The following is a 15446-nucleotide window of genomic DNA, read 5'->3' as shown; positions in this document are numbered from 1 at the left end:
GACTGCCCCCGACCTCCGTTCATTCCGCCAGGACCTGAAGACCTGGCTCTTCGAGCTCTCTGGCCCAGGCTGAGGATTAATTTTATTTTAAGTGGGGTTTTACTTATACAGGGATAAATTTAATTTTTTTAAACTTGGTTTTTTAACTTTTGTATTTTGGTTTTTAATTACCCTGTAAACCGCCCTGAGTCCTCCAGGAAAGGGCGGTATATAAATGTAATTAAATAAATAAATAAATAAATGTGTGAAACACCTCTGCACACCAGGATCAAGGAATGGGGGAAGATCCTTTTGTAAACTGATCCTAAGAAAGATCAGTTCCATGTTATTGCATTCCCTAGTTGAGTCATAATTGGTTTAGAAGCCAAGCAGAATCTGTTGACTTTCCTGAAGTTATGGGACAAGTGAAGACTTTTTAAGCAAGAGAGGAAGTGAAAGGCATTCACCTCTCTTCAAAGGCCATAAGCACATAAGACGGAGCTGTCTCCATGGCAGCTGACGAAGGGGCCTCTGCTTTGATAAATAGTTTGCCTTGGTTTTAGGAGCGATAAGCCATGTAGAGAAATGTTTGTAGGGATCTCGGTTTCTCTAGTTTTATCACTGCTGCTGGAGAGGCGCTGACATCATTGCATCTTTATTTCTGCAATTTCATTTTTCTGTGAAAGCTGTAGATCATTAAGTTGCTGGCAAATTAATCCTGATTTCTTGAAAGAGTCTGAAGCTTTTGCATCAGGAAAAGAAAAGCGAAGAAATAATGCTGTTTTCTCTCAGAACAAGCCTCTAGTCCAGTGTGTGGATTTCAACTCCCAGAATTCCCCAGCCAGCAGGGGATTCTGGTAGTCAAAGTCCACAAATCTTTAGCCCACATTGAGAAACACTGCTCTAATTAATGCTCGTTTACAGTCAATTTCATATGTTGCTATTGCAAATAAATATACCCTAATCAGTAGTTAATGTAAAGCAAATGGTGTGCTTGGTAGCTTGGAATAGCCTTTTGGGATCCTTGTAGCAACTGCTAACTGCTTTCGTCTACATAACGGAGTTCTGGCCACAAAAGTTCATTTGCCAAGGATATGAAGAGCAGCTGATTTGGTGACTTTTGATCACCTCTGCTGTTAACAGAGACAAGTGTCATCCACGAGCTGAAAAAGATCCTAAAATACCAATAAAAGAAAATATTTGTAGCTCAGGATTGAAATGAGGGGTCCTTGGTGGTCTCTCAGCTTGGTGGTTTTCTTGCAGACATTTCCTTATCCAAACTAGGTGACATCATTAGTACAAGGTGTTACCTAGTTTGTGTAATGAAACTTGTGCAAGAAAACAATCAGGATCAGATAGCACTATGGACCCCTCAGATCCTAAAATCCCATAGAGATTGAGAGTCTCATCCTGAGACTCAGATCTTATCTAAGGGGGGGAATGCTTATTTGAGGAATAAGATTTGGTGATGATGTGAGATTTTATTTTCATGTTTTATTAGGAGGTTGCACTCCCCAGCATCCGCAGCCAACCAGTCTATGACCCAATCTCTGGCAGCTCTCATCAGTCATTTGACTCCACTGATAAATCTGGTTAGGAGGTCTTTAGACCACCTACTCTATGATGAGAAAATAGATTTCATTATCCATTATGTTGCCCTCTAAATAATTTTTGCATTGTGAACAAGTAAAGTACCTTTTACCTGGTCTTTAAATTCCAGAAAGGGAAGTTCATGTATTTTGTGCACATTTTTCCAGCAGGCTTTTTGTTTTGTAACTAAAATTCATTACAGTGAAATGTGTTACACTTGGCACAGTTTGTTTCACAAACGGAGAAGTTGGCATGAAGATTACATCTGTCACTGCTTTAGCCAAACTGTTGCTATGCAAGTATTTTAATTAAGGCAGATACTGCTGAAATATAAACTCCCCTGAAGTGTGGTTTGCACGTTTCTACCACAAGATATCTCTATCTTGCCTATGTCTTTTGAGTCTAATATATTTTATTTTGTTTGGAAATTTATCTTGTGTTCTGTCTTAGCAAAGTTAGAAGCTGGGCTGTTGGTGAGGACGTGGTCTTTTCCCTAACCATCCATGTTTAAATAGTTCAGGGAACATTTCACGGGAACAAACTGTTTTAAAAATTCATCCTGTTGGTGCCTTGGTAAACAGTTTTGTGTTCTTGGTCATTATTTCTCATATACAGTCAAAAACATTTTTCAGTGACTTCTAATGTATTTCATAAATTCCTTTGCTTGTGTACAGACCTGTTTATAGCACAGAGTTGCTTGTGTGAATTTTGTTCATGTTTGAAAACACACTGCTAGAAAAACAAGGTTCTCACAAGCCCCAGGTTTCCCATGTTGTGTGTGTTGGGAACCAGAGCATTAGACATGAAGAAGCATTATCATAAATTGTTTCTCTATAATAAAGCCACCACCCCACTCCTCAAAGGTATTTTTTCAAAAGGCAACTGGACGGTGTTTTTTTTTTCCCTTAAGGAAGAAGATGTTTCACTTTTCATCTAAGAAGCTTCATCAGTTCTGTCTGGATGGAAGGATTAGTTCTGACAAGATGTTGAGGGTGGTGGAAGGATTATATTTATTTGCAATTACGTTAGCACTCCCTGTGTATTATATATGTAAACATTCCTTTAGTCAATGTATATATATGTTAACAGTACAAATAAGAAGGCATCGCCTAGTATATAAAGTAAAACCGCCTGACAGAAATACACGCGGGAACTTTGACAGCTGTCCTCGCACCACGCAGGCGCCACCACTGACAGCTCGCGGCTGTCAAACGCCGGACTACGGAGAAGCCTGAGCTGTCAAAGCACCCACCGTACAGCGCAGGCGCAACCACTGACAGCTCGCGGCTGTCAAAACACCAAGACACGCGGAAGCCGGAGCTGTCAACAAAAGACGACGCAGATTGGTCCCTGCCTGACAGGGCGCCAAAATGAACACCGCTGATTGGTCCTCGCTACCAGCTGCCGGCTATAAAAGCCGGACAAGTTATTCTATGTTTGCCTTGCTCTTAATAAACCTGTTGTTGGACTAGCCTGTCGTCCCGAGTGGTCCTTCGGCTACTTCACTGGCGACGAGGGTGGGATCGCTCCGGAGCTGAAGTCACGGCCGAGGAAGAGAGTTCCCGGCAAGAGCTGTCACGGAAGTTTTAACTTCCATCGGAGCAACCCAGGACCGGACGACATGGCAAACTTCGGCCGTGTGAGGGAGTTTGATACCCGCCATCCCGAGAGATGGCAATCACACCTCGGCCAAGTCGAGGGATTTCTCCTCGTCAGTAAAATCACTGACGACCGAGCAAAGGCCGCCGCTCTGCTGTGCATCAGCGGGCCCCCGGTGTACGACGCAGCCGTCGGGCTGTTCAGCCCAGTGCCCATCACGGAAGTCTCCTACGCTGACCTGGTGGACCAGCTGAACAAGTACTACATGCCAGCGCGTTCAGAACTGTACTGGCGGGTGCAATTCGCACAAAAGAAACAACGGCAGGACGAGCCCGCCAACGAATTCATTGCCGGGGTCAGACACGCCGCGCGGAACTGCTCCTTCCCCGACCTGGAAGACCGCATCAGAGACCAGGTGGTGATCGGTCTGAGGGACGAGAAGCTACAGAAGAAACTGACGTCCAAACCCGACATGAACCTGGCAGAGCTGACCAGGGAAATCATGGCATATGAACACAGCCACAAGAAGAAGCCGACGAACACGACCCCAGAGACCCCCGCGACCGTCTACCAGGAAAGCGCAACCTTCAGCGACAGCGGAGAGTCAGTAGACTTCACCGATGGGGAAGCCCTACAGCGCAGGATGGAGCACCGGCAGCCGAGGAGGGGAAAAACGTCGGACCGCCGCGGATCCAGGAACCCACCACCGCCACCACCGCGTTACGAGCAACGGGCCGCCTGTGCCAGCTGCGGGGGCAACCATGCCCGAGGAAGCTGCCGTTTTAGGAACGCGAAATGCCACAACTGCGGGAAGACTGGCCACATCAAGCCGGTGTGCCGCAGCAAGGGCCGGGACAACATCAATGAGGTGGAGGCAAACCCCCCAGGTAGGCCGGCTGCCCAGGCCAGCAGAGAAACCACACCAGGCCCCCTGGTAGAGACAATTGACAGGGTAAACAGCATAAGCTCCAAGGTTAAGATCTGGGTCAGAATTCAGGGGGTGCCCTGCCACATGGAGGTAGATTCAGGGTCAGCAGTCTCATTAGTTTCGCTGACAACCTATCAGGAAATCTGTCAGAAAGGCCGAAGACAAATTCCCTTGAAACAAACTCAGGTACACCTTGCAGACTTCCAGAAAACCCCTATTCCGTTGGAAGGGAAAGCCAAGGTCCTGGTGCAGTATAAGGGGTTCAAGGGCCCCCTGGAGGTTTTAGTTACGCCAGGGAACCGTACCAATTTGATAGGGCTAAACTGGTTCACTCCACTGGGCATCGCCTTAACGGGGGTTAATACCATTCAAACACCTAGCCTAGAAGCCGTTTGCGAAAAGTACGCCGACGTTTTCGATGGCACTTTAGGGAAATATACAGGTTCCCCCATTTCCCTGCAACTAAATCCTGCAATTCAACCAATTAAAATAAGAGCTAGGAGGGTACCTTTCGCCCTTAAAGAAAAAATTGAAAACGAGCTTGACCGACTCGTGGGACTAGGGGTACTGGAACCAACAGAAGGGGGAACCTGGGAGACCCCTATTGTCACCCCAATCAAACCTAATGGCGAAGTGAGACTGTGCGCGGACTATAAAGCGACAGTCAACCTAGCCCTCAGCCCCCACGCTTACCCGGTGCCAGCGGTAAGGGACGTATTTGCTTCCATCCGCTCTGGCACCATTTTCGCCAAGCTGGATCTCACACAGGCGTATTTACAGCTGCCTGTCACAGACGACACCGCGGAAGCTCAAACTATTGTCACCCACCGCGGTGCTTTTAAAGTAAAGAGGCTACAATTCGGCATATCTGCAGCCCCGGGTATTTTTCAGGGCATCATGGAAAAGACCCTGAAGGGAATACCCGGGGTCTGCCCCTATTTCGACGATGTTCTCATCGCCGGGGAAAACGAAGCTAGTTTAGCTGACAGGTTGTCAGCTGTGCTGAGCCGGCTCAGAGAAGCCGGTCTCAAACTTAAGCGGGAGAAGTGCTCTATTGGAGTCACTTCTACAGAATTCCTAGGGTATAAAATTGATAGCCAGGGCATCCACCCCACCGCTGAAAAACTAATGGCTATTCAAACCGCACCCAGCCCTAGGAATAAGCAAGAGCTTCAATCCTTTTTGGGGCTGTTAAACTTTTACCATGCCTTCATTCCCCACAAAGCCACTATTGCAGAGCCGCTCCATAGGCTCCTAGATAAAGGTACAACTTGGTCCTGGACCAAGGAACATGAGAACAGTTTCCAATCGTTAAAAAAGCTTATCTGTCACAGCTCAACTATCACCCTTTTCAGGGAAGACACCCCAATATGCATCGCTTGCGATGCCTCTCCCTATGGAATCGGGGCTGTATTAAGTCACATATTCAAGGACGGTACACAAAGACCAATAGCTTTCTATTCACGCACTCTGACCAAAGCTGAAAGAAACTATGCACAAATTGACAGGGAAGCCCTAGCGATAGTGGCAGGGGTCAAAAAATTTCACGATTATCTGTATGGAAGACCATTTACTATATTTACAGATCACAAACCCCTGCTAGGCATATTTACTTGGAATAAAACTACTCCACAAATCCTCTCCCCGAGAATTTTAAGATGGTCAACATTTTTAGCAGCCTATTCTTATCAGCTAATACATAAACCAGGTAAAGAATTGGGCCATGCTGACTGCCTCAGCAGACTGCCCATACAAACCAGGGACTCAGACCCAGCCCCAGCCAGCGGGATTTTAGCAATCTCCCAACTTCCAGAATGCCCCCTGACTGCAAACATTATAGCCAATAATTCAACAAAAGATAAAATACTTGCCAGAGTCCTCAAATGGGCCACAACTGGGTGGCCAACTCAAAACCCACAACCCCAATTCCAACCTTATTATAACAGAAAAAATGAGATTTCAACACACAGAGGTTGCCTGCTATGGGGAAATAGGGTCATCATACCAGAGAAAAACATAGACCAAACATTGCACATTTTACATGAAGGGCACCCTGGAATTGTAAAAATGAAGGCGATGGCCAGAAGTTATGTGTGGTGGCCCGGCATAGATAAACAAATTGAACAGTATGTGGGTGGGTGTTACACCTGTCAGGAGACCAGGAATGAACCACCCCAGGCACCAATCCATAAATGGGAGACTACAAGGAACCCTTGGTCACGCATACATATAGATTTTGCAGGACCTATCCAGGGCCAAAGTTTCTTAATTGTAGTGGACAGCTATTCCAAATGGCTGGAAGTCACACCCCTTAGGAAAACAACGTCCACAGCCACTATTCACGCCTTACGAAAAATATTCGCAACACACGGCCTACCTGATACCATAGTTTCTGACAATGGACCTCAATTCACCTCTCGTGAATTTCAGATCTTCGCTACGAGGAATTGTATTAGGCTGGTCACGTCGGCGCCGTTCCACCCATCGTCGAACGGAATGGCTGAAATTATGGTACGATACACAAAAGAAGCATTGAAAAAATTCGTTAAAGGAAACTGGCAAAGGCAACTCAGCCAGTTCCTCTTATCACAACACACAACACCATGCTCTACAACTAGCAAATCACCAGCAGAATTAAGATGGGGGAGGAGGCTAATAACACGTCTCGACAGACTGCACCCTGACACAGCCCCAGAAGAAAAACAGCACCCCCACCCCGGCCGCAAACTCAACCCGGGTCAATTAATATGGGCACGTTCATACACAGATAAAAACAAGTGGGTCCAAGGGACAGTAATAAAACAAACAGGGCCCATCTCATACCTTGTGGCTACGCAAGCACAGGGCAACATACGCCGCCATATTGACCAGCTCAGACCCAGACAACCACCACACGCTTCTGAGCAACCAACCAGTGCCGACTTACAACCCCCACCGGAAATGCGGCCTATCCCAAACCAGGAAGCTGAGCACCAAGACGAAGAACCAGAACCAGAACACCCACCACCCCTTCGCCGCTCAACCAGGAATCGAAGACCACCCACCTACCTAAAAGACTATCAGTGGGCAGGTTCAAACATCCAAGAAGGAAGAAACGAACCAGGGGAGGGGTAAGGGGTGTATTATATATGTAAACATTCCTTTAGTCAATGTATATATATGTTAACAGTACAAATAAGAAGGCATCGCCTAGTATATAAAGTAAAACCGCCTGACAGAAATACACGCGGGAACTTTGACAGCTGTCCTCGCACCACGCAGGCGCCACCACTGACAGCTCGCGGCTGTCAAACGCCGGACTACGGAGAAGCCTGAGCTGTCAAAGCACCCACCGTACAGCGCAGGCGCAACCACTGACAGCTCGCGGCTGTCAAAACACCAAGACACGCGGAAGCCGGAGCTGTCAACAAAAGACGACGCAGATTGGTCCCTGCCTGACAGGGCGCCAAAATGAACACCGCTGATTGGTCCTCGCTACCAGCTGCCGGCTATAAAAGCCGGACAAGTTATTCTATGTTTGCCTTGCTCTTAATAAACCTGTTGTTGGACTAGCCTGTCGTCCCGAGTGGTCCTTCGGCTACTTCACCCTGAGAGCCATTGAGGCCACTTGGTGGCTTATCTGTGCCCCCAAGTGGCCTCAGTGGCTCTCAGAGAGAGTGCTAATGACCAGATGACTGCAAAGAAATATCATCTTTCCACCACCACCCAACATCCTGTCAGAACTAATCTTTCCATTCCCCCTCCCTACCATCCATTCTCATTCTTGGATGAGAAGTGAAACAACTTCTTCCTTAAAAGAAAAAGGGGGAAAAAACATAGTCCATTTGCCTTTTGACCTGGAATGACTGAGAATTTGCATAGACATAAGATCCCTTCCATTTCCCATGGAATAACAGGTGCCAAAACCGCTGCCATTACATAATACTCACTCTCTCTGAGGGGCTGATGAAATGCCTATGATGAAGACAACATTCTATAAATTTGAAGAGGTGGACTGTACAGTAGCTGAAAAATGTTTGTGAGACATACAGGTTAGCCTTTAGAACACTGAGAGCTTCTATTCTTTCTGCCATAAATTAAGGTAGCCATTTGGAAACAGGATACAGCAAGACCTCCTTTAGCGACCACAGTTGACACCATCAACTTGATAAAACACCTCTCAAAAACAAAAAACAAAAAAAAACCCCAAGTAAATGCAAGGATTGGTGGCAAAGTTATGTTTTCATCACTGTCATAACTGCAAATGGTCACAAAGTCAGGACTACCTGTACAAACATATATTTCTACATAAACCAGAATTTAGGTTGACATTTTATTGGAGTTAAATGTTTTAATTTTTACTTACTTGTGTACACAAACCATTTGGGGAGAGCTTCGATGTATAAGATAGCTTGGAAATCATGCTGATATCTGTTTGGAGAAAAGAATTGGTCTGACAACAGGATATCATTCAGAATGATAGGCTTCATTGGAAGCAAATATGTACTGTCCTATGGTTTCAGCATCCTGATTATCTTTGTACATAGACTTTTATCAGAGGAGTCCTTGGTGCTCTGTGAGCTTGGCTATTTCCTTGCAGAGTGCTCTGTTTGCACTCTGTTTGCACTGAAGACATCTGCAAGGGAGTGGGGAGTGGGGTTTGCTGTCTGTTTTATGTACAGTGGCTTGACCTGTCAGTATTGGTGGGATGTTTTCTCCTTGATAGTTCCTTGATTAGGCTTTTATTTATCTGAGTTGGTAGTTCCTTGATTAATGTATTATTTACTGCTTGATTGTTTGTCTCATGTTAATCTTTGTGTTAACCCTTGCTTTTCTGGGTGTTGATAGCTAGTTGAGGAGGTGTTCTGGTTATATGAACATTTTCTTTCAGACTTAACATCAAAATTCTGCAGAGAATTTTGTATTTCTTTAGTAAAGAGAGGTAAGTGTCCGTTTTCCATACAATTCCAGAGGTCTATAATCAACGGATCTTTTCAATTGTGATTTTTTTGTAATGTTGAAATATCAAGTATTATTTAATGTGCAATTATAACTAGGGTCAGGACAGACATTTCACAATCCTAACATCCTGCTTTTTAAAAAAGTTTTAACAATAAGTTCTTCTGAAGGCCTCCCCTCCCCTTAGACTTTTGTAGGAATATAATCTTTTTTCTCCCTGTTTGAAATGTTTTAATGTGGAAGACTTTTAACTTGCCCTAGAATTAATTTCCCTTGTTGGCTGTAAACAAAGTTGGTGGTCTTAACAGATCATTGGAATTAAGTTTCAGATCTTTGTTATACTAAAAATTACCAGCTGATTTATTTTATTGATTTTATTAATGAAACTTTTAACTGCTTGCCATTATTCCAAAAAAGCTTTCAAAAGTGCTTATAATAGGGTAGTTGTACTACAAGTGTTTTTGAGAGGCGTCTGCTCTAAACTTTTTAATTATGATTTTTGTATGATCATCATTCTGATAAGTGGGTCAAACCCGGCCTCGGGAAACCTAAATTCAAGACCTTCCTTGGCTCTGAATTGTGTTGGGTGACCCTGAGGCTTTCAATAATGTCTTGCAGTTAAATTTTCATCTTACTCTGAGCACATTTCCTTGAGTTCTTAGAATTAAAGTAGGCGATACATATATTATTCAAGCAAAGTCATTCAAAGGCAAAGATTGATGTGATCCACCAGAAACATTTTCTTATCACTTATTATGGAACTGGTTAGAGACATTATAATTCTTTCTTTCAGCTTCCATCTTGCTGCCTCTAAAGGATATAGCGAATGTCTCAGGCTTATGATTACACATGGTGCAGATGTTACAACTCTGGATGGAACAGGTACTCAAATTATCTGTTTAATATGATAGGTTTGTGTGTGTGTGGTTGCATGGATGGGCATATTCTCCTGGCATTCTTTGCTTTTGTGGCTCATAGCTACTGTAGAGGCAGAGAGAGTGGCTTTGAGGAACAGAAGGAAGAATCAGTGCTAGTTGGATAAAGGAAACCTGAGCCCAGGCCTCAACTGTTATGTATGCAAACATCTAAGAGAAGCTTTTCTAAGTACATACAAAGAACCAGGCAGAGGCCCATTCTGACTTGCAAGATTCTGTTACTATAAATGTACAATAAAATTTACTATAAATTTACAATAAAAGTAGTATTAGAGTTTGTTTGGTTCCTTAGGTTCCTTAGTCTGGTGTATCTTGAAGGGCTGACTTCTACCTTCCCTAGTACAGTACCATCGAGGTACATTGGACTACAGTTTCTATCCTTTCTGCCCATCCAGTGGTGGGATTCAGCCGATTAACACCACTTCGGCAGAACCGGTAGTTAATTTTTTTGTTGCCCAGGCCCAAAATGGACTTCCGGAAGCAGCATCCACACAGAGAGCCAGTTGTTCACATATTTGAATCCCACCACTGCGCCCATTCCATGTTACTTAAATACATCTGAATAATCCAAAGTTAAGCAAGTCTGTGGATGTGGATGGATGCTTTGGAGCTATATATGGATGTATGGAGATAAGTTCAACATTCCCATATCTAGTGCTGCACAGGTAGGTTAGACTAGAGTTCACATTATAGTTAGTTGAACATTTGAGTTGCAGCCAACAATTCTGGAGAATGCAGGAATGAGAAAGACTGCCTTGTACTAAAATCATTATTCTGCTTGAGGTAAATATTTGTATTCTGATTAATAGCAGCTTTCCAGTATTTCAAGTTAGTCTCCCCAGCTGACTTATCCAGATATGGCATAAACTATACATACATTATTATTATTATTATTATTATTATTATTATTATTATTATTATTATTATTATTATTATTACATCCTGCTCATGTGGTCTACAACTGTATTCTGCTCTGCCCCACAACCTTGATTTGTTTTGGACATACCATAATTTTTAGGGCTTCGGACCAATTTATTTCTCCTTAATTGATTCTTTCAGTACTATTTTGTATGATAGGAGAGGCTCGCTCCAGCTTCCATCAGCTAGGAAGTGCCGTTTGGCAGAGCTCAAGAGGAGAACTATTTCTGCCATGGCACCTGCCCACCTTAAGGAATGTTACCTTTCTGGAGTTTAAATTGGCCCCAACCTTAAAGCCTTGATGACTTGGTTCTTTGCTTGAGCCTGAAGCCCTGGATTTCTGATGAAGCCCATCATCTAATTGTGTTGACTGTATGATTTTCTGGTTATGTTGATTTCATAGATATATGTTTTATGTTTTTTTTGGTGGCTTTATTATTTTTAATATTGGGAGTCACCAAGCATCATGTAGTTGAGATAGCGATATACATCTAATGAATAAACTAAATGCAGCTTATGATTACTGTGAGTGGAATCAACATATCTGTTAGCCAACCCACATTCTGCAAATACTGAAATCTGAGTGCAATTTTTCTGCAGCCAATTTATAGCCTGCTATTTGGTTTCACTACTTCAGACTCTCTGAAGCTCATCTATGACAGATGTATACATTTAAGCAGGGTTTAAACCAAGTACAAAATGATGAAGCCAAACATCTTCTGTTCTCATTTAAATATAACATGTGCTTAATCTTGGAGGTAGGGAAGAGAATATTAGTACATTTGTTGATTATGTCTGCTTTTGCTTATGTCACTCCTATAACTCTGTGAGGGAGATGGAGAATTTTGAATCTAAAGGCATGTTATGCCCTCCAGGTTTCCGTGTGCTACACCAGCCACGGGCTCAGGGTAGGGGTGGAGGGGTGGCGGTGGTTGTTCGGGAGACTTTATGTCCGCGGGAGACCACCATTGTCCAGATGGCCGGGAGTGAGTCCCTCCTCCTGAGATGTGGCCCTCGGGCTCAGTTGGGCTTGTTGCTCACATACCTGGCGCCCAGCTGTGTGGCAACAGCCCTGCCCGAGCTGCTCGACACCCTCTCAGGGTTGGCAGTGGAGTTCCCCAGGCTTGTAGTTCTGGGGGACTTCAATTTGCCTTCACTGGGAGGGTCGTCTGAGTTAGCTCGGGAGTTCATGGCTTCCATGACGGCCATGGGCCTGACCCAAGTGATTCAGGGCCTGACTCATGTGGGGGGTCACACTCTCGACCTGGTGTTCCTGTCTGGATAGTGGTGGGATGATCTGGGAGGGGGTTCTCCAACCATTGTTCCCCTGTCATGGTCAGATCACTATCTCCTGTGGCTGGTCTTCCGTTATGCCACCCCCCGCCGCTGGACTGTGGAACCGACCAGGTGGTTCCGCCCCAGGCGCCTAATGGACCCTGAACGGTTCCAGATGGCGCTTGGGTCTATACCCATCGCTCTCACCCACAGCCCAGTCGATGCCTTGGTGGATGCCTGGGAAAGGGCGGCCGCCGGGGCACTTGACTGTATTGTACCCTTGCGACCTCAGACCCGGCACAGATCCCGTTGGGCTCCATGGTTCTCTGCGGAGCTCCGGGAGATGAAGCATCGGAGACGAGGTCTAGAGAGCGGTTGGAGGTCCAGCCGATCCGAATCTGACCAATTGCAGTTAAGAACCTTTATAAGGTCTTATCTTGCGACGATGAGGACGGCGAAGTCTAATTACTTCGCTGCCCTCATCACGTCCGCAGATAATCGCCCGGCCGCCCTGTTTAGGGTGACTCGCTCCCTCCTTAACCAGGAGGTGAGGGAGGATCCCTTACAGGGCCGAGCTGAGGAGTTTAGTCATCATCTGGCAGACAAAATCGCTCAGATCCGGGCCGGTCTGGACTCTGACTGGGCAGAGTCTGACGTGGAGGAATTGGACGGTCTTGAGCATGTTATCTGGACTGAGTTCGATCCTGTTTCCCCTGATGATGTGGACAGGATCATGGGGAGGCTGAGCACCACCACCTGTTTGTTGGATCCGTGCCCCTCCTGGCTGGTTTATGCGGCCCGGGAGGAGACACGAGGCTGGTTCCAGGCAGTAATAACTGCTTCTTTGAAGGAGGGTGTCTTCCCTGCCACCTTGAAGGAGACCCCTCCTCAAAAAGCCTGTCCTGGACCCGTTTTAAATAACTATCGTCCAGTCTCCAACCTTCGCTTTTTGGCGAAGGTTGTTGAGAGTGTGGTGGCGCATCAGCTTCCTCTGTTCCTGGAGGAAACATTATCTGGACCCGTACCAATCGGGTTTCAGGCCCGGATACAGCACGGAGACGGCATTGGTCGCGCTGGTGAATGATCTCTGGCGGGCTCGGGACAGGGGTTGTTCCTCTGTCCTGGTCCTATTAGATCTCTCAGCGGCTTTTGATACCATCAACCATGGTATCCTACTGCGGCGTCTCAGGGGGGTGGGAGTGGGAGGCACCGTTTTACGGTGGTTTTCCTATCTCCTGGGCCGTTCGCAGTCAGTGTTGACGGGAGGGCAGAGATCCGCCCCGAGGCCTCTCGTTTGTGGAGTTCCTAAGGGGTCGGTTCTCTCGCCCCTCCTGTTCAACATCTATATGAAGCCGCTGGGTGAGATCATTCGTGGTTTCGGGGTGGGGTATCATCAGTACGCTGATGATACCCAACTTTTTCTTTCCACCCCGAACCAACCCAGCGATGCCCTCGCCGTGATGTCCCGTTGCCTGGAGGCAGTCCAGGTCTGGATGGGGAGAAACAGGCTTCCTCTCAATCCCGCCAAGACTGAGTGGCTGTGCATATCGGCATCTCAGGCTAACCAGACTATTCCACCTCTAACGATGGGGGGTGAGGTGTTACCCCCCGTTGATAGGGCTCGCAACCTGGGCGTCCTCCTGGATTCACGACTCAATTTTGAAGACCATATAGGAGCCATGACCGGGGGGGGGGTTGCCCAAGTTCACCTGGTGCGCCAGTTGCGATCGTATCTGGATCGAGATGCCCTACGCACAGTCACTCACACACTCGTGACCTCCCGTTTAGACTACTGCAACGCTCTCTACATGGGGCTGCCCTTGAAGACCACTCAGAGGCTTCAGCTGGTGCAGAATGCAGCCGCACGAGTTGTGATGGGGGTTTCCCGATACTCCCATGTAACACCTCCACTCCGCGAGCTGCATTGGCTTCCGGCTGCCCTCCGGGTGAGATTCAAGGTGCTGGTAATGACCTATAAAGCCCTAAATGGCTTGGGTCCGGGATATCTGAGGGAACACCTGCTGCCGGCATCAAGCTCCCTTCGTCCAGTGCACTCCCACAGGGAGGGTCTTCTCAGGGTGCCACCGGTAAGAGATTGCCGGTGGACGACACCCAGGGATAGGGCCTTCTCAGTGGGTGCGCCTGCCCTTTGGAACCAGCTGCCAGTGGAGCTTAGGACTGCCCCCGACCTCCGTTCATTCCGCCGGGACCTGAAGACCTGGCTCTTCGAGCTCTCTGGCCCAGGCTGAGAATTTTAATTTTAATTTTAACTGGGGTTTTATTTGTTCAGGGACGGATATAATTTTTTTAATTGTTTTTATCTTTTGTATTTTTGTTTTTAATCACCCTGTAAACCGCCCTGAGTCCTTTGGGAAAGGGCGGTATATAAATGTAATAAAATAAATAAATAAATGTCCACTTAGTACTTCAAGCTAAGGTTTTGAACAATATTCATTTCATTTTTAGTGCTGATTTCAGTGGGCCTGAAATAATTATGAAATATTTACATAGGGCACAGTGCTTTACATCTTGCGGCCAAGAATAACCATGTTGACTGCATCAAGAGACTTCTTCAGGTAAGGTGTTTTATTCCCCCCGCCCTTCAGCACTTCTGGTTTTCTGATTAAATGCCAGCCTACATTAACCTTCTCTCTGCAAGTAGAAATTAAAGGGATTTAAGAGTTTGCACCGGGTCCATCTAAATTACTGAATTGTTTTTAATTCCTGGGCTGTGAGTAGGAGATCCTTAGATTATATAGTTGTTTGCTGCTTTCTCTTTCATCACAGTTTAATAGTGCTTCACTAAGATGCTTGCTCCACAGTTTCTTCTTGCTTGTATGATCTGCTGGGAACATTTCACATAAAATGCCATATAATTGCATGGACTGGGAGTAGTAAATGTTGATCTTTAACATCTGACAAGAACAAATTGAAGTCAGGCTAGAGAGTAAGAAGAGCTGCAATTGCCTAAATAAATTGTTTGTTGTGGAAAGTGCTAGATTTGTTAGTAGAAAACAGTGAGTGTCCAGTTTCTTTACAACCACGTATGATAGCAAAGTGTAAGCAATGAATCAAGCTCTTCATTTTTACAACGGAGTAGGAAAATCATCTTGACTGGATTCTGGCATAGACCCATGCAATTAGATGTTGGTATCAGATTTCTATATGGTTTTCCACTTCTCCCAAATGTTACACTACAAAATGAGATGGAGAGAAAGGCGATCTCTAAAAAAATCCAATATATTGTCTCTTGTGAATGCAGTTCAATCCTCTGTCTAATTTTG

General features: G+C 45.7%; 1 protein-coding gene across 3 annotated transcripts in view; it reads left to right on the top strand.

Moving 5' to 3' along the window:
• RAI14 (retinoic acid induced 14) overlaps positions 1-15446 on the top strand; it is a 116976-nt gene that overhangs the window by 79048 nt on the left and 22482 nt on the right. For all 3 annotated transcript variants that reach the window (XM_083357306.1, XM_083357305.1, XM_083357307.1), the window contains exons 4-5: positions 9828-9916; positions 14674-14738. In XM_083357306.1, coding sequence (XP_083213432.1) covers positions 9828-9916; positions 14674-14738 — 154 coding nt within the window. The remainder of the gene's footprint in view (positions 1-9827; positions 9917-14673; positions 14739-15446) is intronic.

The sequence above is a fragment of the Vipera ursinii genome (genome assembly GCF_947247035.1).
Source record: "Vipera ursinii genome assembly, chromosome: 2".
Taxonomy (NCBI): Eukaryota; Metazoa; Chordata; class Lepidosauria; order Squamata; family Viperidae; genus Vipera; species Vipera ursinii.
Note: the sequence above shows the minus strand (reverse complement) of the source record. Positions and strands in the feature narration are given on the sequence as shown.